This window comes from Bidens hawaiensis, unplaced genomic scaffold, assembly GCF_021521415.1.
Source record: "Bidens hawaiensis isolate Kalapana, Puna unplaced genomic scaffold, B.hawaiensis_p1.1 tig00044838_1, whole genome shotgun sequence".
In the NCBI taxonomy this organism is placed as follows: domain Eukaryota; kingdom Viridiplantae; phylum Streptophyta; class Magnoliopsida; order Asterales; family Asteraceae; genus Bidens; species Bidens hawaiensis.
In genome coordinates, this window is record NW_027497975.1 from 64,045 (window position 1) to 88,484 (window position 24,440).

General features: G+C 32.3%; 1 protein-coding gene across 1 annotated transcript in view; it reads left to right on the forward strand.

Annotated features, from left to right (window-relative positions):
- Positions 1–2,765: 2,765 nt before the first annotated feature.
- LOC143595237 (nuclear/nucleolar GTPase 2-like) overlaps positions 2,766–24,440 on the forward strand; it is a 35,199-nt gene continuing 13,524 nt past the window's right edge. Inside the window, exon 1 of the mRNA XM_077074313.1 lies at positions 2,766–2,987. Coding sequence (XP_076930428.1) covers positions 2,766–2,987 — 222 coding nt within the window. The remainder of the gene's footprint in view (positions 2,988–24,440) is intronic.

Consider the following 24,440-nt stretch of genomic DNA (forward strand, 5'->3'; position numbering starts at 1 on the left):
TGAAAGCTGGTATTTATACCCGCTGCCATTCGGCCAGGACTCATTCGATCGAATGAGTCCTATTCGATCGAATGGCAGACTCATTCGATCGAATCAGAAACTCATTCGATCGAATGAGTATCCATTTGAAAATGCTCTTTCAAATGGATCACTTTCAGCGTGAACCACTACCTAGGTGTACAGCATACAACATAAATATTCTAAACTATTCGCCAAGCGACGGCCACAAAACATGCACCAACACAGCTATAGTTGCAGTTGCATTTGCACCCTCAGTTGTGTCTTGTGGACCATTCTTAGTTGAGTTCCACATGTCCACATCATTATAGCAAACTGCTGCTTCAAATAAGACCTTCCGTTTTGTGAAATTTTCCTGTCCATAAAGTCTAGGAATCTTATTAGTAGACACCTCTTGTTCCTCGTAACCAGACATTTAGAAAATAAAAATCAGTTAATTTTGACAAAGACAAGAACAATCAGATATGAGAACCGGTGTTTCAGATCTGATGAATCTTGTGCTATTAGAACAAGATTTAGAAGTAAAAAATTAAACTTTAATTGAAATAAAGAAGAGAAAACACTGGTAAGTTGTAGATTTGGAAGGAAATGAAGAACAGAGCAGCTGACATCACTCTTTAATGGAACAGTATTCTGCTTACGTCATTGTTCTTCTTCAGATCTTCAATCAGCAACAAATTTCTTACTAAAATAGCAGTAACCAGCTCTGATACCACTTTAAAGGTCCCCTATTATTGGTAGATCGTTAACAAATCAAGTCATAACTCACACAAATGAATGTGTTGACAAGGGAGTTAATGACAGGTTGCTATTTTTTGAAAAAAAAAACAGTTTGTTAAAGGCGGAATCAATAACAAACAGTGGAGTTGCTCAACAATTAATCAAAGGTAACTAACACACAAGATTCACTGAAAAGATTTCCATTTATATAATATAATCATACAAACGATAATCGATTTAGGGTTTCTTGATGGGAAAGTTATGTCCGTACGATTCTAGAATGGCTGTCACTCTCAAATATTCTTTCTGTTCTTTCCGTTGTTAGCCGCTGTTAGGAGGCGTGCCCTAAATATTCTTTTTATAGGCCTAACACCTCCTTAACAACTGTCATACCTTCTAGAAACCTTAAATAAATAATATATATTCAAATTACATATTCAAAATTATACTAAGTGTAAAACAAGTCTTCCGGGTAGGCATTGTAGAAGTAAACTTTTCCGAGTAGACTTTATGCTATGCCTTCCTTGGTATACTTGGTGACTTTGAAGTGTGTTCGGGAACAGTTTCCGGGTAGACTTTTAACTTTCACTGAGTAGACTTCAATCTTCTTGATCTTATCAGACTTTGCCCGGAAAGATATTACGAGCAACCTTGTTCTTCCATGGTCCCTTAACTCCTTGCTATGAGATAGCTTATTAGCAAAGTGTGCCCGGTAGCACTGTACTCTGCAAGAGTTAAGCACTGCCCGATGTTACTTGAATATATCATTACTCATATCAAGCTTACTCGGACCACTGTAATTAATGAATACCTTGCCCGGTCTTCCAATCACTTGGTTTCGTGAGCTTGGTTAGCCAAGAGCTTACCCAGGGTAAACCTTACTCGGCTATGAAGAACAAACTTGCTTGATATAGGGAACCCTGCCCGGGTATACACTAACTTGTGAACCTTGCTCGGGTATTCACTAAAGAAGACTTCTTGAAGATAACCTTGCCCGGTAGGCAAGATATCATGCCCGGCTAAGTAAAACCTTGCTCGGATGTCTCAGGTGTGCCCGGTTCCATACTTAGCAATATCTGAGGAGGTTGAGAAGATTCCAATCTTCCTTATGATCATTTTTAGGTCAAATCTTGACTCAACATACATTACTATCATTCGTTAACTAAACAAATCAGCACATACGTTACACTCATTCGTTAACATCCCCTAACAAATGAGGACGAATAAACAAGCGTAGATCATTACTCGATCATTACTCTTAGCTACTCGAACGAATGAGCCATGCATTAGCGAATCTAACTTTATCACAATTACCAAAAGGCCCCTATGCATTAGTCTAATTACAAAAAACTTTAAAAAATGATCAAGACGCAAAATGATGTATCAACAGAAGACATCACCATGCATTCTATTACCAAACTCCCAACTACTCAAAGCCGCAACAATAGCATTTGGGTTATTAATGATCGGTTAACCATGTCGGCTCACTTCCTAACTCTACAAGAAAGTTTCTCCGTAAGACAACTAGCTCAACTCTATGTCAAGAACATCATTTACCGCCATGGAACACCTTTGACCAATGATCAATCCGAGCAAACAATTCAAACTCACAAAGATATGCTCCGATCTTGCATGATAGGTTTCGGTTGAAATTGGAATACTCACTTACCACTTGTCGAGATTTCCTAAAATAATAGTTTTCGCACTAGTAGCGGCATAGCACCCTTCGAAGCTCTCTATGGCCGAAAATGCCGTTCCCCAATTTTTTGGAACGAGATTGGTGAATCGCAAACCACCACTCCCGAACTTGTTCAAGAAACTTCCGATCGAATCGCTCTTATTCGTTAAAATATTCTTGGTGCTCGTAGCCATCAAAAGAGCTACACTGATAAGCGTAATAAACCTCCCGAGTTTAACATTGGTGATCATGCCCTCTTCAAGATATCCTCGGGAACAGGGTACTTCGTTTTGGTAAAAGAAGCAAGTTATCTCCTCGATTCGATGGTCCGTTTAATATCGTTGAAAGGATGGGTAGAGTTGCGTATCGACTTGATCTCCTTGAAGAGCTCTCCAATGTTCATCCGACTTTTCACATTTCCAATCTCAAGAGGTGCTTAGCTGAGGGGAATCTCCACATACCCCTCAATGAGGTACATATTGATGAATCTATGCACGCTATCGAGAAAGCTGTTGAAATCATGGATCGTATGGATAAAGAAACCAAACGAAGCCGAATGCCGCTCATTAAAGTTTGTTGGGAATCTAATCATGGCCCCGAATTCACTTTGAATCAAGAAGACCAAATGATGACCAAGTATTTTGATTTCTTCCGATTAAAACTATTATAATTCACCCTAAAAGTCGATACCAAGTCTTCGCTAAAATTACTTATAATAATAATAATAATAATAATAATTTTTGTAAACTCATTTGCAGCCTTAATAAAAGAGATTTAACGTATCATACGAATATCAAATCCGTCATAAGTCTTATTTTTACAATTATTCGCTTATAATTAATTATACCTTTATACATTTGCAACTAGGAGGTTTTGTCGACGAATCCGGAGGAGCGTGACCGTTTCTAGCTTAACTTGTATCACCGTCTCATCCTCATTAATCCACTCGATAAAGTGAGTAATCACACCCCTTTTTTTACCTTATACATTTTGGGGGCGTTATGCGTTCCCAGTTAACTAGATTTATAATTATTACTACAATTCCACTATTTGCATAGATAATTGCTCAATTAGTTGATAAGTGCGAATGTGACTATGTTTTTATTTCTGAGTTGTGGTTGTTGGTATCTCATCCTTATCCTCATTTATTATGATCATACGCTGCCTGAGTAACTTGATCCGTTTGGGACTAGCGGAAATGGCCTTTTTTATATTATTGTTATATCAATTGATGTAATTCATATTATTGCAAGAAATTGGCATCCTCAATATTATTATGTACAAAATAGTGATTACTTGATCCACTTTATGTCGACAACCTATGTATTTTCACGCATAACATAGGTAGTTATTTGGGATGAAGCAAGAGAATAAAGAATAGATTGGACCTGAGGTTGCATGACGAATAAAGATTGATTTTTATTTTAAATATTTAGTTGTAATGTTATTTCCTTTGAGAAAATTTTATGTTTTTGTGTACTTGATAATGAAATAAATAATTTAGATATTGACACGTGTAACATACTAAGTGTCTTTTAAGCTATGGTACAAATTATTTCACGACCTTGCATTATCTATCGTAGGTTGGGGTGCAACAAGTTTGGTTACATGAATTGTAGTGTCTAGGAATTACAAATATGGATTTTATTAAATGATAAGTTTACTCATAAAATGGTTGTTCAACACATGGCTAAATCCTGATATGTCACACGCCTCTCTGTAAAAATTTGTTAAACAAAAATTGAGGGTGTCACATTAGACCGCTGTTTTAATCCTTTGAACGGATTGGAAAAACTTTAATTTAATTCATATTGATTTATGAATCAATTAATACTATCAAATATAACAGCAGCGGAATTAATCAATCAGATAAGTTTTGAAGGAATTGAATGGAAGAAGAACATTACCGTTATCAACAGATTACCCCTCAAATTAGTAATTGTTTAATTAGGGATCATATTAAGTAGGTTTATTTTCTTGTTTAGGGTTGGATGTTTCATTATCAAAATTAGGGATTTTTTTTTACCTTATTGAAATCACCTATTCTTGAAATTGAATACTCTATGTACTTGTTTTTAGTTCAATTCAAACATCAAAGTTTCTAGTTATTTTCAGAGTCATAAAACATATATGTTTGAACTATTGTGAAAGTGACTAGTTTTTTTTTTTTTTTTTTTTTTTTTTTTTTTTTGTGCGCTTTCCGGATTCATACTAGAGGTTTTAAAGTATTTTTATATAATATCATTGTCGTTCCGAAATAGAAAAAATGAACCATTAAAATATAATATTGTGAAACCTGAAAAGTAAAACAGTACCATAATCAAATTATTGCAAAATATTATTTACCGATAGGAAAGGCAAATGACCTTTGCAAAAATACGAAAGGATACAACTTAAACCATCCACATTATCATCAAAATATGATATCAACCATTATTTTCCCCTTTCACCAGCGCAACTAGACAATCAGAAACTCTTCATTTTCTACATTGGCTAACGAATCAAACACCCACTTCGCGCCCACCATCGTTATCATAAACAAATCCTTCGTGTTACCCGAATACATTAAGAACCATCATTCACAAAAATCATCCATCTTCGTAACCCACTTCAAATTCTTCAGCGTCTTCATGCTCATCACTCGTTCTTGCATTCATCTCAACCGATCAAACCAACTCTTCGTCTTCATCATCATTTAAACAAGAATCGTTACCCTCCAATTTCTCACGGAAATCCGTAAACAAGACCTTTATTATCACATTCTTTTCCAAAGTTTCTTGAATCTCTGCCTGCTGATCAAAAATCTACACATAAAAAACACAACTTAACAAAAAAAACCAAATCAAAACATCAAAAACCAAGAAACCCCACATAAGGGCCGGCTCTCAAGGAGGGCAAGGTAAACGACGGAAAACAATCTACATATTCTAATAAACGAAAATAATTGTGCTCCATGTCATCATCAGATTTCATCTAACAATTTTTTCCCCACCAAAACACTTCTACTTTTATATCTCATAGATTAGGATATTTAATTATAACTAATATATACTAGTAGAATTACCTGGGTTGCGACGGGAGTCCGGTTGGTATTGACTCGGTTCAGTTCATTTTTATATTTCAACATTCATATAGCAACCGAAAAATACCATGATGCAGGGGGCTCTTATAACCGAAAGATGAAATAATGGATTTGCAATGTACGTTTGAATAAGATTGTTGAGATTGCATATGAAAGAAACATAAATAGGGTAACCAATTCAGTGGCGATTAGGATATTATGTAAGGTGTGGAACGATGGCAAACTATAAAGTCATGACTGTTCTTGTATGTTGGTGTAATTGTTACCCCGAAAAATGTAAACAAATGAACTGTTATTAGCATATGCCAAGAAACCATCAACCTGGAGAGATACAACTGTTGATGTATCTGTTGGGTTGGGTTTTTTTTTTTAAAACTGTAAACTTTATAAAACAACCAACCAAACCCAAAACACAGACGCCCTCCACAACCTGGAGAGAGGCCTCAAGAACACACCACTATATGAAACTTAGATTACACCATTTAGACCACTCTAACGTTTTTCTTTTCAATCTATGTTTATACCAAAAAAAACCTAACGACTTGATTTCGCCTATAATCTCTTTTGGCTTCTCTTCTTTACCTTTGAAACTTTTTTCGTTCCTCGCCTTCCAAATACTCCAACACGAGATTATGATAATCCCGTGCATCATATCCTTCTTTTGAGCTTCCAGTCCAGAAGCTTTTGCAATGTTTAGAAGATCTCTCACCGAAGACGCCGAAAAAGGAGACATCTTAAACCATCGAGAAATTCCTTCCCAAATGGCCATGGACACCAAACAATTTGTAAAAATATGGTTAGCGGTTTCCACACTCGTCCCACAAAAAGAACATATCGAATTTGCCATAGGAATATTTCTTTTCCTAGAGCCTCCTTTGTAGGAATTCGATCCATTTTCGCTCTCCAAGCATGAATATTACATTTAAGCGGGACCTACTTACACCAATTTAAAGCATACATGTGTGCGTTTTCCTTCTCTTTCGCCATCAACCCTTTAACCGATCTTACCGAAAAGCTACCATTCGAAGCTCCCAACCAAACCCACGAATCTGAGCCCCCTTTCCAACTAGCCGCATTAATCACCCGGATGCAACTCTCCCATTTAGCCCTTTCAACATCAGAAACTGGATTTTTAACCCAACCCCAAGCCCAACCGAAAAAAGATCCTTTCCTCCAAAACCGATCTCCAATTTCGCACTGCTTATATTTCTCTAGGTTGTACAAACTTGGGAATCTCGATCTTAAAGTGCCACCATCCACCCAATTATCCGACCATAAGCTAATTGTTCTCCCATCACCCCACGTACCTTTAATTAAACCTTCAAGCTTACTACCTTATAGCTTTAATTTGTTCACCAATTTAGCAATATTTTTCCAAACCCCCGTATATTTTTTATTAACTGGGACCAACTCCCAGCCAGTTCTTTGTATGTGGATAGACTCCACAACTTTGGACCAAAGACCATCCTTCTCCGTCTTATACCTCCATCCCCATTTTGCAAGCAAGGAGTTGTTAACATCTCTCAATCTAGAGATACCGAGACCTCCCATGTGTTTAGGAAGAGTAACCCTCTCCCATGCCACCCAATGCATCTTGTTAACATTATTAGCCCCTTCCCAAAGGAATCTCTTCATAATCTTCTCTAAGATTTCCACCACCTTGCATGGAACTTTAAATATGAAGAAATAATATACCGGCAGACTTTCAAGCACCGTTTGGTTTCTTAAACGTTTTTTTGAAAAGGCATCATATTATATGTATAGTTTTACTTGAATTGACTAAGATTTAATTTAATTACATTATTATAATGAAAGCAGTTTCAAATATATGCATTATATTATGAAAGCAATTTCAATAGCAATAAAAGTAAATATGATTAGAATGTAGACGTTATTAGTAAAACATTGCTACGCGTAACAATAAAATTTAATTAAATTTTAAATGGAAGTCTGTAATTCATAATGTAGGTTTTTTATAAAAAGGTTGGAAAATAGATTTGATATCAATTCTAAAATTTTAGGATGGAAGTCTATGTAATTCATAATGTATGTTTTTTTTATAAAAAGGTTGGAAAATAAGTTTCCATCAATTATAAATGTAATAGAGATTATTGTTATATAAAAATTAGTCATAATAGATTATATATATCTAAATCTTATATTTAAGCGCAAATTTTTGTTATAAAAGTCACCTTAAGTTTCTATAACATCTTCAAATTTAAGTTGTTTTTATTTTATATAAAACAGAATTTGTTTAACTAATATAATTTTTTCATAAAAAAAGGATTAGTTTCTTAATGACATAAACAATAATCATATACAGACAGTACAAAAAATGAAAATGTTATTTTAAACGTTCACTATTTTGTTAAATAGATCTTATTACAAATAAATAAACGTGTTTATGACATTAATTAATTGACAATAAAAAACCCAAAATAAATATTATTCCTTAATAAAGTTCATTTTCTCAAGTTTTATGTAATTAGATTAAAAACCATATAATATTTAAATACATTTTTTAAAGTCACGATATACTAAAATTGTTATTTAATTCTCATAATTGTTAACTATATTTATAAAAACACATTATAATTTGTTGTATGATTTATTAGGGCAAATTATAAGTCTAAAATTTAACCAAAAACATAATCTTAAGTCTAGAAAGTGAATCGTCTGATATCATAAGAAAGAAATAAAGATATTTGAAAACTGACTTTTGGAATTAGGTAAATGAAGAATTGGTGCTTTCAGTGACAGAGAGTAAGTTATAGATATACTTGGTCATTTTCTCATAACTGATTCATTTGATACTTTTTCATATTGAATTAACTCTGTGTATCATTTTATTTTTTACTCTGCATCTAATGCACAACATTTTCAAGAATAGGTGAAATTTGCCTAAAAGATTGTTGTTGTACAAGAAATTAATAACCGCTTGATGTCAATGTTTTCTGAAGATTCATTGGAATATCTATTGGATGGTAATTTTGATTTTTTAAATGAACTAAAAGTATCAAGTATTTCAAACCATAAATTATCAAATATCAATTTGATGATAGTTCTATTGACTAATGTTCAGTTATGCTATAAAAAATGTTGTTTAATAAAATGGTTTATATAATGGAACAAGATTTTATGTCAAATCAAATAAAAAATCTTGTTATAAAAGAGGAGAATACATCTTGAAGCAACATTAGCCGTCACACTTTTATCAGCTTCACACAACAGAACTCCATATAGATATCAAAGAAGACAGTTTCCAACTGATGTATATTTTGGAATTGCTATAAATAAAGTCAATGACAATAGTTTTCAATGGTTGGTTTGTATATGAAATGTCCAGCGTTTACTAATGATCAATTATATGTTGCATTATTTAGAGTAAAATGTAAAGATGGACTCAAGTTATTAATCTTTGATAAATTTGATAAAGTTGTCAATACCGTATCAAGTTGTATACCAAAAAGTATATTTAAAATATAAATTATTATTGTAACATTTCATTTGACATGTAACTTAATATATTGTTAAACGTACACGACTTAGATTAATGTGGAGTTTATTCTCAAACATCTAACTTTCAACTTTAATTTGATTTAAATAGTTACATTTTTGGGTTCTCATAGTGTTCCTTGTAATTTAACAATATTTGTTTGATTTTGTTAATAATTTGTTTTGATTTGGAATATGCTTTGTCAAGTTTGCTTATTATATGATTCATATGATAAACATGTATTTCGTCGAATTGATTCGTACTTAATTCTTATCTTGAATTTGTTTTATCTTAATTCGTATATGGTTTTATTGTTCTTTTTATGTTGTGGAGTTGGGTTATGTTTCATACCTAATGGGTAAAATAAGTTAAGCTACAGTTATAATCAAAGGGAAACATGTAGGAACTAATCCTAAATACGTATTTAAGTGTAAATATACTTTTTAATGTTTTCTATGAACAAATTTTACTTTCTAGTATTATAGGTAGTGGTCATATTTAGCACATTATTTACGGACATTATGGTACTTTCAAAATTTATTTGGTAGGTTCCACTAATTTTAATTCCAATGACATAATTAGTATTTGGGAAATAACAACAAAATTTTGATAATAAGAAATATATATAATACATTTTTTTCACAGACATTATGTGTTGGAAGTAACCCGTTAATGTGGCCTTACAAATTATTTGAATTAAGTTAACCAATATGACAATAAAAACAAGCCCCAACATTTACAAAATGGAAGTAATTGTAATAAGTTTAAGGGACTTTATAATTTCCCTTTAGATGTTTTTAATGAAGAGAATTAGTTTTATAACCGATCATCATTTTTTTATCATTAGTATGCCACACCCTAACCAACGGCGGAAATGCCGGAGCGTTAACTGATTGCTCACATCTTTTCAAAGGTTACTATCATGCACTATTAAAAGTTTTGATATCTATTAAATAAATTTCAAAAGAAACAAATATTCATACAATATCCAAAAAAAAAAAGTGCATCAACAATCAAAATTCATAATTAATATTTTTTCGTTAATTTTCTTCTAGCATAAATCCTTAAGTGATCTTGTACTTCAATTACTTCACACCAAACGATGACGTGCATATGCGTTGAACATAAAGTGGTTTTGTCGACATAAGGTTGAGTGAGCAACACATCAGATTTAAATGTACATATAGTATATATAAAAATAAGTAGTGCAACAAGTCATATGAGAATAACAAATTAACCAAATGAGCAAGTATAACTAAGATATCGAGAAGCACAAAGGCTATAACGACTGGCGTATGATCATACTATTCTGAGATTATGTTGGACCTCTCCGAATGCGGTTCACGTAAAGCATATAAGCACATAAACAAGTAAGGTATAAGTTGTTAACACATAAGACAATAGTTGCAGTTTTGTGTACAAGTATATATGAGAAATATAACTTTTACATATATGTCCCCAAAACGTGAGAAACGAGTAATATAGGGGAATATGGTACTCACCTGATCGGATGAACGAAATAAAGATGATGATGATGATGATGATGATGAGAGAAAGATAAATCCTTCAAGATATACCGTCAAGGATTCCTAGTTAGATAAGGATAAAATAAGATTAATTATAAAGATATAACCAAATTTGATGAATTAGTATCTCGGTGTGATTTGAGTTATGCTTGGGATTATAATATTATAGATTTGAACGATTGATTTATATAGTTAGAATCATTTGTCTTATTAGTTATAAACTCACCAATAACTATCCTTGATAAAATATATAATCAAATACTTAAATAATTTACATAATATAAGATATGTTTGAAATAATAAAATCTAAATAAATAAATTATTAAGTATACAAATTAAATAAAAAAATTTAATTAAATAAAAAGTGAGATATAATTTTAATTATTTGAATAAATAAAATACTAATAAATAAATAGATAATGTGTAATTATTTAAATATAATATGTAGTAAGATGTGAATCAATATTTTGTTTAAATCTTTTAAGGAAAAATTTATTTAATACGTTTATTGAATATAATATGTATATAAACAAATTTATAAAGACATTAAACGGCGAGAAAAACACCAATATTTATGTAGGGTTTTAATAAATTAACGATGATTTATATACTTATAATACACACACACACATATATATATAAATATATATATATATATATATAATATATATATACACACATATATATACATATGCGTAATCGAAAGCTTTAGACGAGATGTGAAAAGAAACACGACCTCTAATATGTCGGTTTTAATAAAATAATATTTAATTATTAATTAATAGTAATCTTAAAAGCCTTAAAACAGTTTACCACAATAAAAAAATAAAAACCTAAAAACACGGGCTGCCAGGACTCAAACCCACGCCGGTAGCCGAGTCACCAAGAACACAAACACAAAACAAACCAGTTACTCCATACAGTTAGTTAGTTAAAGAATAAGAAAGAAAATTTATAAACAAGCAGTCATGAATCCCAAACAGATTAAGAACCCTAATCTCAAATCGTTTAATATGTTAAGTTCTTGTTCAATTCATGTTAGGGTTAATGATTTACAGATTATAACGATCACATAACCATGGTTAATTACCTGAAACGTTATTGTATTGTTGGTGAACCATAAACGAAACCCCAAGACGGAGAGACTAGACAAGATGCAGGTTTGGATAATCAAATTAAGCATAGGGTTCTTGATTGCGCTGCATAAATCATTGTATCTACCTGTAACATCCCGTTTTCTGATTTCGGTTAATAAACGAAGTATGAGTTATTATGAGTCGGGCTAGTGTTGGGTAAATGGATACTGGTTATGGATTTGGGTTATGAAAGAAAGAAGGAAAGACCATGCACTTAAGCCCATGATCAATAATTATATAAACCATTAATCACCCATTTAATTCATTTTACACATACTCCATACACCACAGAAACACACACTTAAGCTCTCTCTTTCTCTCTAATCCTCTCTCTAGCCGAAGTATAGAAGAGAAAACCGATCCCGACCCAAGGTATGATTGTATTTTGTTGTATGAGCTTAAATCCGTTAGTTATGGTCACGAAACGACGAGCCGCACCGTTAAACCGTTAAAGTCACGAGATACGGGTGGAATCGGGTATAAACCGAGCCTATGATGAGCTTAGGGGTCACCCTAGCTCAGATCTGGGTCGAACGTGATGAAAAACGAGTTAAAACTCGTTTTTCCGGCGAATCCGCGGTTTTCCTGCGGCGCTGCCGGAAAAGTTAATACGAGGTATATGATGTCAGGGAATGTTCTGACATTCCCTGACCTAACCCTAATTCGCTAAGGAAAGTTAACGAATTAGAGGTACTTCGTTAACGGGAAGTTAACGAATTGAAAGCAATTCGTCAAGCGATTCGTTAAAGGAAAATCTAACGAGCTAGACTTAATTCGTGTTTAAATTCGTTAAAGAAAAGTTAACGAACTAGCTCCCAATTCGCGATTGATCATTCGTTAAAGGAAATAACGAATTAGAAGGTCCAGTTCGCTATTTGGACTGGTTCGCTATATGGACTGATTCGTTAAGGGTCCAGTTAATTAAAGGGTTCAATTCGTTAAAAGAACCAGTTCGCTAAAATAATCCAATTCGTTATGAACCAGTAACGAATTAGAAGTTTAGCAGAATGACCAGAACAGTCCCTGGACTTATAAACGAATGGTTTAATTATAGAAAAGCCCTTGGACTTTTTAAGTTAGAAAATTTATTGATGGTTCAAAATTCTAATGGAAAATGTGTTAAGACAGTTAATAGAAATAAAATATTTCCAAGCTGACATGGCAGCTCGACCCCAGCCAGGGGCTCTGCCCCTTGGACCCTGCTAGGGGCTGCCGCCCCTAGACCCCGCTGCAAGGGGCGCTGCCCCTGGACCCCCGTTCGTTGAGGGTTATAATTAGACTAGAAATGCGAAATGAGTAGTGATAGTTAATTGATGCATGTAATTATTATACAGTTAGTCGTGCCTAATTGAAGAAAGGAATAACTATTAACGGTGAACGTAACCTACTTCAGGTGAGTTTCTAGCCCCCTTTCCTTGTTATGTTTTCGGGGCTGTGTGCATACTCGATGTGATTAGTTAATACATTTACCTTATGTGGTAAGTGTATGCCTTATATGATTATGTATAAACGATTGCTTGTCGGTACGTGAACGATCTTCGGATATTGCACGTACTTTCAAGGTATAATGTTATGTATAATGTACGAATGATATGTATGCATGTTATGAATGAATGTAAGAGATAGTCAGGTACAGAGGAAAGGGACAGAGCCCTAATAATACTCAAGGTAGACAAGGACTGGACCCTAATAATATTCGAGGCAGAAAAGGGACCGAGCCCTTTATAAATCTCGAGGCAGAAAGGGACTGAGCCCTAGTAATATTCAAGGCAGAAAAGGGACCAGACCCTAATAATATCTGAGGCAGAATAGAATAATGTAAAGTAGAATTTAGAATAAAGTATGAAGGTAAGTATGTATATTATGAACGAATTACGAAAGTATAAAGTACGTATGGAAGTACGAAGTTATGAATGTATTGAATGTTGTATGATTAACTAGAACTCACTCAGCGTAGCTGACATTTAGTATGCACGCAGGCTAATCGACTAAGGTAGTTGGCTTGAGGAAGACACATGGCAGGATCCGAAGAGGCTGGCATCTGGAGATTTGCCGTGATGTTTGAAATACAATGTTTTATGTTCTGTTTTTGAAAGACAAGTTATGGATGTTTGTAACGAATGGTTGACTTTTATATTATTCCGGGAAAGTTTTTATTAACTCTGATATTTAGAACCGCGTTTATGAGTAAATCCAACACGAAAGTGAGGCACCGATAACGGAGCCTTACACTACCAAATTAATTGTGTTATCATCGTCTGTTATTTCATAGTTCGTTTTATAAATGTGAAGGGTTCTAAGAATAACAATACTCGTTCAATTGATCGAGTTTCTTGAAATTGAGTTGTCGGTATAGCTTAATATTGATTTACAAACGATCCTTGGTGATCCATTCCATGTTAACAACGAAGATTTAGGCTCAAGATACAATCTAGTTGCGGTTACGGGTCAAATACGGGTTTGAGTAGTTTGGTTATGAATTTGGGTTAAAAAATATATATTAATATAATTATTTTTCATATTTTGCATATTGAACCCTGAACTTGTTAGATGGAAACATAAAGAGGTAAAACTATAGTTTAGAATGAGTTGTGTATTTAAATGAAAGTTATAAATATGTTTTAAACAAATGATTAAACATAATACTATAACAATTAATTTAATTCGATAAATGTGGTATTTTATTTGATTAAATAACCCGAACATAAAAGTGGGTCGGGTTTAATATATTATAAGAAAACCCGAGTTGTTACAGTCTCCCCTAATTTAGGGAATTTCGTCACGAAATTAAAGAATAGTATAACGAAACAATTGCGTTTTGAGGAAAGAAAATTTTAAAAATGATTTTTAAAATTTATCAGAACTTTGAATATTTAAAACAACGCTCCAAATGAAATCATATAAGGACACTTATATATAGGATGTACAAACGGCGTATCCACCATGTCCTTATCATCTCTACATTTGTACCGTTATCCCAGCTACTTTTGATTCTATATTATGACACACAATTGCACACATTGTGATTTCCATGCGAGGACTTCGATAATTATGTAGGCCTCCATAATTACTTAGATCGTCGGATGGTCCACATAATTCGTCCCATCGTGTGGGTTACATAAGATTTGAAAATACATGATATTGAGGAAACGAAAGTTTTAATACATTTTTGTTGTAAATAAAAGAGAGTCATTTGTGTAAAATATTGCTAAAATGAATTGAACTCTTTTTTATTTTATTTTATTTTTCTTTTTTTTGATTTGTTTTAATAAAATATTAAAATTTCTAAAACATCTTTAGAAAGTATAGTATTGCAAACAATTATTTTTGAAAATATAGATTTTCTTGTATGAGCAAAAATCACTTAAAATTAATAAATTAGTAGAATTTAAATTGATTAAATCCAAAAATCGTATAAAGATTTGTTATAATATACGATTGAGAAATGCAAAGTATGTTTAGATAAAAGTGACAAAAACACATTCTTTAATAAACTTAGTTATGAATAACTTGATTAATAGTGCTATAAAAATTTGAATAATAACTGAAATATTTTTATTAGGTCGCAAAGTAGGGTTTAATAGAGTAAGTTTCGAAATTCTGAGCTTGATAAATATGATTGAATCGGGAACACACGTGACGTAGGTGACTAGGATTTCCATAGTCGTGGCAAGTGTTAACAAGATATTCGAACGATTACAGTTGGTACAAAACGATATGAGGATTTAATTGAATAGTGATAGTGGCAAGTGAAGCGTAATGAGTGAACTTTGACGTAAAGTTCCTTGTTTGAGGCGCTATGATTTTGTTGAGATTGATTGTTAATTTTATTGACATGATATAGTTGATGTTTTAGGCTTACGTTTGTTATTGTCGTTACGAGAATGAGTAGAGGGGTAAATGAATTGAATTTATCAACAAGGAAGTTAAAGAACACGATTGAACTGATTGCATTAATGCTTTGGAAGTTGAGTTGATATTTTAGAGATCGCATGCGCTATCTCATTGACTAACATGTGGCCATGAGGCGGTTATAGAAAATAAATGATCGATGTTGTTTGATGTTGAGAAAACATTCTATGATTAATAAAGATGTGATTTAATGAGAAGATTGGATAGTTGTGTAGATTTCATATGAGTTATTGCATAAAACGAAAGTTAAATATATTATGCTGATGTTTATTCATAACTTAAGGATAAGTAAGAATCCAAATTGAAAATCAATGTGTTAATTTGATGAGTTAACAAGTTTTATCAAAGTTTGACATGTTTTAACAAATTAAAATTTTTGAGGTTGAATACCTGAAATACATTTCATAGTTTATGTATATGTTACCATGAGTATAAGAAAGATATTCGATTATTTGATCGTGCGATACTATTATTTAAATTAATTGATATTCTGATAATATAATAACGTGATAAGTTGAATAGGAAAACCAATTTAATAATATAGTGTAAACTGTTTTGATCGTGCAATTACTTGCTTAATGAATGAATAATTTGTGTCCGATCAAGAGAATAAAATGTTTTGAGTATATGAATAGATCGAATCAATAGATCTTGAATCAAAAATGATTTCGTAAGCAAGTAATTGAATAATTTAATAACAGAATAATTGAATAGTTAAATCATATAATAAATTGTTTCGTATAAAATCAAACAAATAAAACAATTAACAAATGTTCTTCGAGGTGTTGGTTTTCCCATGAGCTTTCCATCGCATTTTGTTTCCCCAACTTATTAGCATACCAAAACCAAAACAAACATGTGACTTGGCCTCCCATGAGCTACATGGAAATTTGAATGGCCCAACTTAATTAACGAATCAACGAATCAATTAAGTTTGTCGGCCCATGAGCGTTACATGGCGATTTAACCGACCAAACTAAGTCTCGAATAAACGAACTCAAGCATAAGTAGTTGGAACATCTCGTGTATCACCACAGATGATAATGTTCCAACAAAATATCACAAATATAACAACTTCTGCAAATGTACAGTTGGTGTGTCCATGGCGTCCCATGGGTTTTACACCCGACTAGACATTTTAAAAACAATAAAACACAATAAAGAGTGTAACAGTTTAGCCGGTTACGTTAAACGCTTAAAGTGTAAGTCGCATGACAATTTCCACTATGGCGGCGAATCTTGTCATACTCCCTAGTCTTAAGTGAAAACGAGCAAAAACAAAGCCAGGAAATTCGCAAGGAAATTTCCGACAATAAAAGGCAATCTAATAAAATTTAATATAAATATTTTAAGATTGAGGCATAGCCTCGAAGTTATAAAAATATTTTGAGATTGAGACATAGTCTCGGTATTTTGAGAGTGAAGCATAGCTTCGGAGGTGTGTGTGTGTGCATGACAAATAAAATAAACAATTAATTAAATAGTGAAATAAGTACCTAATCTAGCTAGGCAGATACGTAAGCTATAAACAATCAAATAGGACACATCAGGTAAAAAAATAAACACGTATTGGGCTCCTAACATGTTACTAAGGCACCACTAACGACCTATCTTAAACCTTCGGCTCTGATACCAATCTGTCATACCCCAACATACGGCGGAAATGTTAGGGCGTTACTATCATGCATTATTAAAAGTTTTGATATCTATTGATAAATTTCAAAAGAAACAAATATTCATACAATATCCAAACAAAACAAAAGTGCATCAACAATCAAAATTCATAATTAATATTTTTTCGTTAATTTTCTTCCAGCAAAAATCCTTAAGTGATCTTGTACTTCTGTTACTTCACATCAAACGATGACCTGCATATGCGTTGAAAATAAAGTTGTTTTGTCAACATAAGGTTGAGTGGGCAACACAACATATTTAAATGTACATATAGTATATATAAAAATAACTAATATTTTCTCGTTAATTTTATTCTAGCATAAATCCTTAACTAATCTTGTACTTCAGTTACTCCACATCAAACGATGACCTGCATATGCGTTGAATATAAAGTAGTTTTGTCAACACAAGGTTGAGTGAGCAACAACATATTTAAATGTACATAATATATGTATATATAATATATATATAAATATGTAGTGCAACAAGTCATATGAGAATAACAAATTAACCAAATGAGCAAGTATAACTGAGATGTCGAAAAGCACAAAGTCTATAACGACTAGCGTATGATCATACCATTCTGCGATTATGTTAGGCCCCGTTACCGGTGCCTCACATTTGGACGTTGGATTTACTCATAAATGCAATTCTGAATATCAGAGTTAATAAAAACATTCGCGGAATATAAAACACATTCAACCATTACATTACAAGACCATAAATCCTTGTCTTAACGAGCATTTAAATTATTTAAACATAAAACATTGTCTTTTAAATATCATAACATAACACTTCATTGAGATGCAAGTGTCTTCAAATCCATGCCATGTGCTTCCCCTCAAGCAAGTTGCCTCATTCTACTCACCTGCGTGCATACTAAAAGTCAGCTACGCTGAGTGAGTTCTAGTTAAACAGACAACATTCAATACATTCACATACTGACATATGCACCCGAAGGTACATACCTTTATTTACTTACATGCATACATACATTCGTACTCTCCTCCTTTCTTTAATACTTACGTAATACTTCCATTCGTACATATACGTTTTTAAGAGCATTTCGCCCTATTAACTTCGCCGATATTATTAGGGTCGGTTCCCTACATTCGCCGATACTATTAGGTTCGGTTCCCTACATTCGCCGATACTATTAGGGTTGGTTCCCTACATTCGCCGATACTATGAGAGTCGGTTCCCTAAATTCGTACTACTATAACATACCTGTCCTTTTCATACTTTCCTTGACAATACGTGCAATCTCCAAAGAGCGTTCACGTACCATCAGCATATCATACATACATTATTCATACATCATATATATTCATACATACATCATTCATACATCATTCATACATCATAAATATTAGTCATACCTTTAACTACCACTTGACGGCACAAGCAATACCCGAAGATTGTTCACGCACCGTTAAGCAATCATCATACATAAATCATACAAGGCATACACTTACCACCTAAGGTAAGTGTATTAACTATCGCATCGAGTATGCACACAGCCCTGAAAACATAACAAGGAAGTGTGGCTAGAAACTCACCTCAATGTGGTTACGTTCACCGTTTACGGTTATTCCCCTCTTTAGCTGTGCACGACTAACTGTATAACAATTACGCATATTAATTACTATCACTATCCATATCGTATTTCTAGTCCAATTATAACCCTCCACGAATGGGGGTACGGGGGAAGAGTCCCTGGCAGCAGGGTCTAGGGGCGGCAGCCCCTAGCAGGGTTCAAGGGGCAGAGCCCCTGGCTGGGGTCGAGCAGCCAGGTCAGCTTGGAAAAATTTTATTTCCATTAACTATTTTAACACATTTTCCATTAGAATTTTGAATCATTAATTAATTTACTAACTTAAAGTTCAAGGGCTTCTTTCTAATTATATCATTCTTTACTAAGTCCTGGGACTGTTCTTGTCATTTCGTTAAACTTCTAATTCATTACTGGTTCATAACGAATTGGCTTATCTTAGCGAACTGGTTCCTATAACGAATTGAACCCTTTAACGAACTAGACTCCTTAACGAATCAGTCCATAGCGAACCAGTCCATATAACGAATTAGTTCATCTAATTCGTTATCTCTTCTAACGAACGGGCTATAACGAATCAACGGTAATTCGTTATCTTTTCTCCTTAACGAATCGAATAAGAAATGAAGCTAGTTCGTTATGTTTCCTTTAACGAATTACATGGAAAATCACCCCTAGTTCGTTAACTTCCCGTTAACGAATTAGGGTTAGGTCAGAAACATTCTCTGACATTCCTTTATCCTCGTACCATTTCAGGCGCTGCTTTTCCGGCGCCGTCGCCCGAAAAACACCGTTTCGTCGGAAAAACGAGTTTTGACTGGTTTTTCACCGTTTTTCGCCCCGTTTGATCCGGATCTGAGCTAGGGTGACACCTAAGCTCATCTTAGGTTCGGTTTATACCCAATTCCACCCGGATCTCGTGGCTTAAACGGTTTAATGGTGTCGGCTCATCGTTTCATGACCAATCTAACGGGTTTAAGCTCAAACAACATCATACTATCATTACCTTGGGTCGGGATCGGTTCTCCTTGGTGATTTCGGCTAGAGAGAGAAACTAGAGAGAGAGAGCTTAAGTGTGTGTTTTGATGGTGTATGGAATATGTGTGAATTGAAATTAAATGGGTGATTAAAGGTATATATAATTATTGATCATGGCCTTAAGCCCATGGTCTTTCCTTCTTTCTTTCATAACCCAATTCCATAACCCAACACTAGCCCGACTCATTATAACTCATATTTCATTAATAACCAAAACTCGAAAAACGGGATGTTACAAATTATGTTTGACCTCTCCGAATGCGGTTCACGTAAAGCATATAAGAACATAAACAAGTAAGGTATAAGTTGTTAACACATAAGACAATAGTTGCAGTTTTGTGTATAAGTATATACGAGAAATATAAGTTTTACGCATATGTTCCAAAACGTGAGAAAACGAGTAAAATAGGGGAATGTGGTACTCACATGATCGGATGAACGAAATAAAGATGATGATGATGAGAGAAAGATAAATCCTTCGGGATATACCGTCAGTGATTCCTAGTTAGATAAGGATAATATAAGATTAATTATAAAGATATAACCAAATTTGATGAATTAGTATCTCTATGTGATTTGAGTTATGATTGGGATTATAATATTATAGATTTGAACGATTGATTTATATAGTTAGAATCATTTGTGTTATTAGTTATAAATTCACCAATAACTATCCTTGATAAAATATATAATCAAATATTTAAATAATTTAAATAGATATGTTTGAAATCATAAAATCTAAATAAATAAATGATTAAGTATACAAATTAAATAAAATAATTTAATTAAATAAAAAGTGAGATATATTTTTAATTATTTGAATAAATAAAATACTAATAAATAAATAGATAATATGTAATTATTTAAATATAATATGTAGTAAGATGTGAATCAATATTTTGTTTAAATCTTTTAAGGAAAAATTTATTTAATACGTTTATTGAATATAATATATATATATATATATAATTGATATAAACAAATTTATATAGATGTTTAACGGCGAGAAAAACACCAATATAGATGTAGGGTTTTAATAAATTCACGATAATTTATATACTTATAATACATATATATATATACACATATATATACATATGCATAATCGAAAGCTTTTAACGAGATGTGAAAAGAAACACAACCTCTAATATTTCGTTTTAATAAAATAAGATTTTATTATTAATTAATAATAATCTTAAAAGCCTTAAACAATTTACAACAATAAAAAAGTCACAAAGAACACAGACACAAACCAAACCAGCTGCCCCAGGCAGTTAGTTAGTTTTAGAATAAGAATGAAAATATATAAACAAGCAGTCATGAATCCCTAACTGATTAAGAACCCTAATCTCAAATCGTTCAATCTGTTAAGTTCTTGTTCTATTCATGTTAAGGTTAATGATTTATAGATTCTAACTATCACATAACCATGATTAGTTACCTGAAACGTTGTTGTATTGTTTGTGAACCACAAACGAAAACCCACGGCCCAAAGACGAAGAGATTAGACAAGATGCAGGTTTGGATAATCAAATTATGCATAGGGTTCTTGATTGCGCTGCATAAATCATTGTGTCTACCAAATTAATTGTGTTATCATCGTCTGTTATGGCATAATTCGTTTTATGAATGTGACGGGTTCTAAGAATAACAATACACTTTCAATTGATCGAGTTTCCAAAAATTGAGTTGTCGTTATAGCTTAATATTTTTTACAAACGATCCTTAGTGATCCATTCCATGTTAACAATGAAGATTTAGGCTCAAGATACAATCCGGTTGTGGTTATGGGTCAAATACAAGTTTGGATAAGGGTTTGGGTAGTTTGGTCATGAATCTGGGTTAAAAAAATATATATTAATATAATTATTTTTCAGATTTCGCATATTGAACCCTGAACTTGTTAGATGGAAACATAAAGAGGTAAAACTATAGTTTAGGGTGAGTTGTGTATATGAATTAAAGTTATAAATATGTTTTAAACAAATGATTAAACATAATACTATAACAATTAATTTAATTCGATAATGAAGAGAATTAGTTTTATAACCGATCATCATTTTTTGATCATTAGTATGCCACACCCCAACCTACGGCGGAAATGCCGGGGCGTGAAAAGATTGCTCACATCTTTTCAAAGGTTACTATCATGCACTATTAAAAGTTTCGATATTATATTAAATAAATTTCAAAAGAAACAAATATTCATACAATATCAAAAAAAAAAAAAAACAAAAGTGCATCAACAATCAAAAGTATATATAGTATATATAAAATGTACATATAGTATATATAAAAATAAGTAGTGCAACAAGTCATATGAGAATAACAAATTAACCAAATGAGCAAGTATAACTAAGATATCGAGAAGCACAAAGGCTATAACGACTGGCGTATGATCATACTATTATGAGATTATGTTGGACCTCTCCGAATGCGGTTCACGTAAAGCATATATGCACATAAACAAGTAAGGTATAAGTTGTTAACACATAAGACAATAGTTGTAGTTTTGTGTATTTATATACGAGAAATATAAGTTTTACGCATATGTCCCCAAAACGTGAGAAAACGAGTAATATAGGGGAATATGGTACTCACCTGATCGGATGAATGAGATAAAGATGATGATGATAATGAGATAAAGATAAATCCTTCCGGATATACCGTCAAGGATTCCTAGTTAGATAAGGATAATATATGTTTAATTATATGATATAACCAAATTTGATGAATTAGTATCTTTCGGTGTGATTTGAGTTATGCTTGAGATTATAATATTATAGATTTGAACGATTGATTTATATAGTTAGAATCATTTGTCTTATTAGTTATAAATTCACCAATAACTATCCTTGATAAAATATATAATCAAATACTTAAATAATTTAAATAATATAAGATATGTTTGATATAATAAAATCTAAATAAATAAACGATTAAGTATACAAATTAAATAAAACAATTTAATTAAATAAAAAGTGAGATATAATTTTAATTATTTGAATAAATAAAATACTAATAAATAAATAGATAATGTGTAATTATTTAAATATAATATGTAGTAAGATGTGAATCAATATTTTGTTTAAACCTTTTAAGGAAAAAATTTATTTAATACGTTTATTGAATATAATATATATATATATATACATATATATATATATATATATAATTAATATAAACAAATTTATAAAGACGTTCGACGGCGAGAAAAACACCAATTTTGATGTAGGGTTTTAATAAATTAACGATGATTTATATACTTATAATACACACACATATATAATATATATATACACACACACACATATATATATACATATGCGTAATCGAAAGCTTTAAACGAGATGTGAAAAGAAACACAACCTCTAATATGTCGGTTTTAATAAAATAATATTTAATTATTAATTAATATTAATCTTAAAAGCCATAAATAGTTTACAACAATAAAAAAATAAAAACACGGGCTGCCAGGATTCGAACCCACGCCGGTAGCAGAGTCACCAAGAACACAAACACAAACACAAACCAAACCAGCTGCTCCAGACAGTTAGTTAGTTTAAGAATAAGAAAGAAAATTTATAAACAAGCAGTCATGAATCCCAAACTGATTAAGAACCCTAATCTCAAATCGTTTAATCTGTTAAGTTCTTGTTCAATTCATGTTAGGGTTAATGATTTACAGATTATAACGATCACATAACCATGGTTAATTACCTGAAACGTTGTTGTATTGTTGGTTAACCATAAAAGAAACCCGACAGCCCAAAGATGGAGAGATTAGACAAGATGCAGGTTTGGATAATCAAATTAAGCATAGGGTTCTTGATTGCGCTGCATAAATCATTGTATCTACCAAATTAATTGTGTTATCATCGTCTGTTATGGCATATTTCATTTTATGAATGTGACGGGTTCTAGAATAACAATACACGTTCAATTGATTGAGTTTTCAAAAATTGAGTTGTCGGTATAGCTTAATATTGATTTACAACGATCCTTAGTGATCCATTCCATGTTAACAACGAAGATTTAGGCTCAAGATACAATCCGGTTGCGGTTACGGGTCAAATACGGGTTTGGATAAGGGTTTGGGTAGTTTGGTTATGAATCTGGGTTAAAAAATATATATTAATATAATTATTTTTCAGATTTCGCATATTGAACCCTGAACTTGTTAGATGGAAACATAAAGAGGTAAAACTATAGTTTAGGGTGAGTTGTGTATATAAATGAAAGTTATAAATATGTTTTAAACAAATGATTAATCATAATACTATTTCAATTAATTTAATTCGATAAATGCGGTATTTTATTTGATTAAATAACCCGACCATAATAGCGGGTCGGGTTTAATATATTATAAGAAAACCCAAGTTGTTACATAGTACTACAAAACTCTAATAAACACCGATGAAGCTCTCTCAATTATCCATCACAAAAAGGACATCATAACGGGAATCAGTATGATTTCATCATCTTCATCAAAGAACATGTTTCCCTAAGCAATTCTTACTAATTTACATGTTCGCATACATTATTGATTGAATAAACTTGATTAGGGTTCTTTGTTTTCACCCATGTTTAAGATATTATTAGCATTTT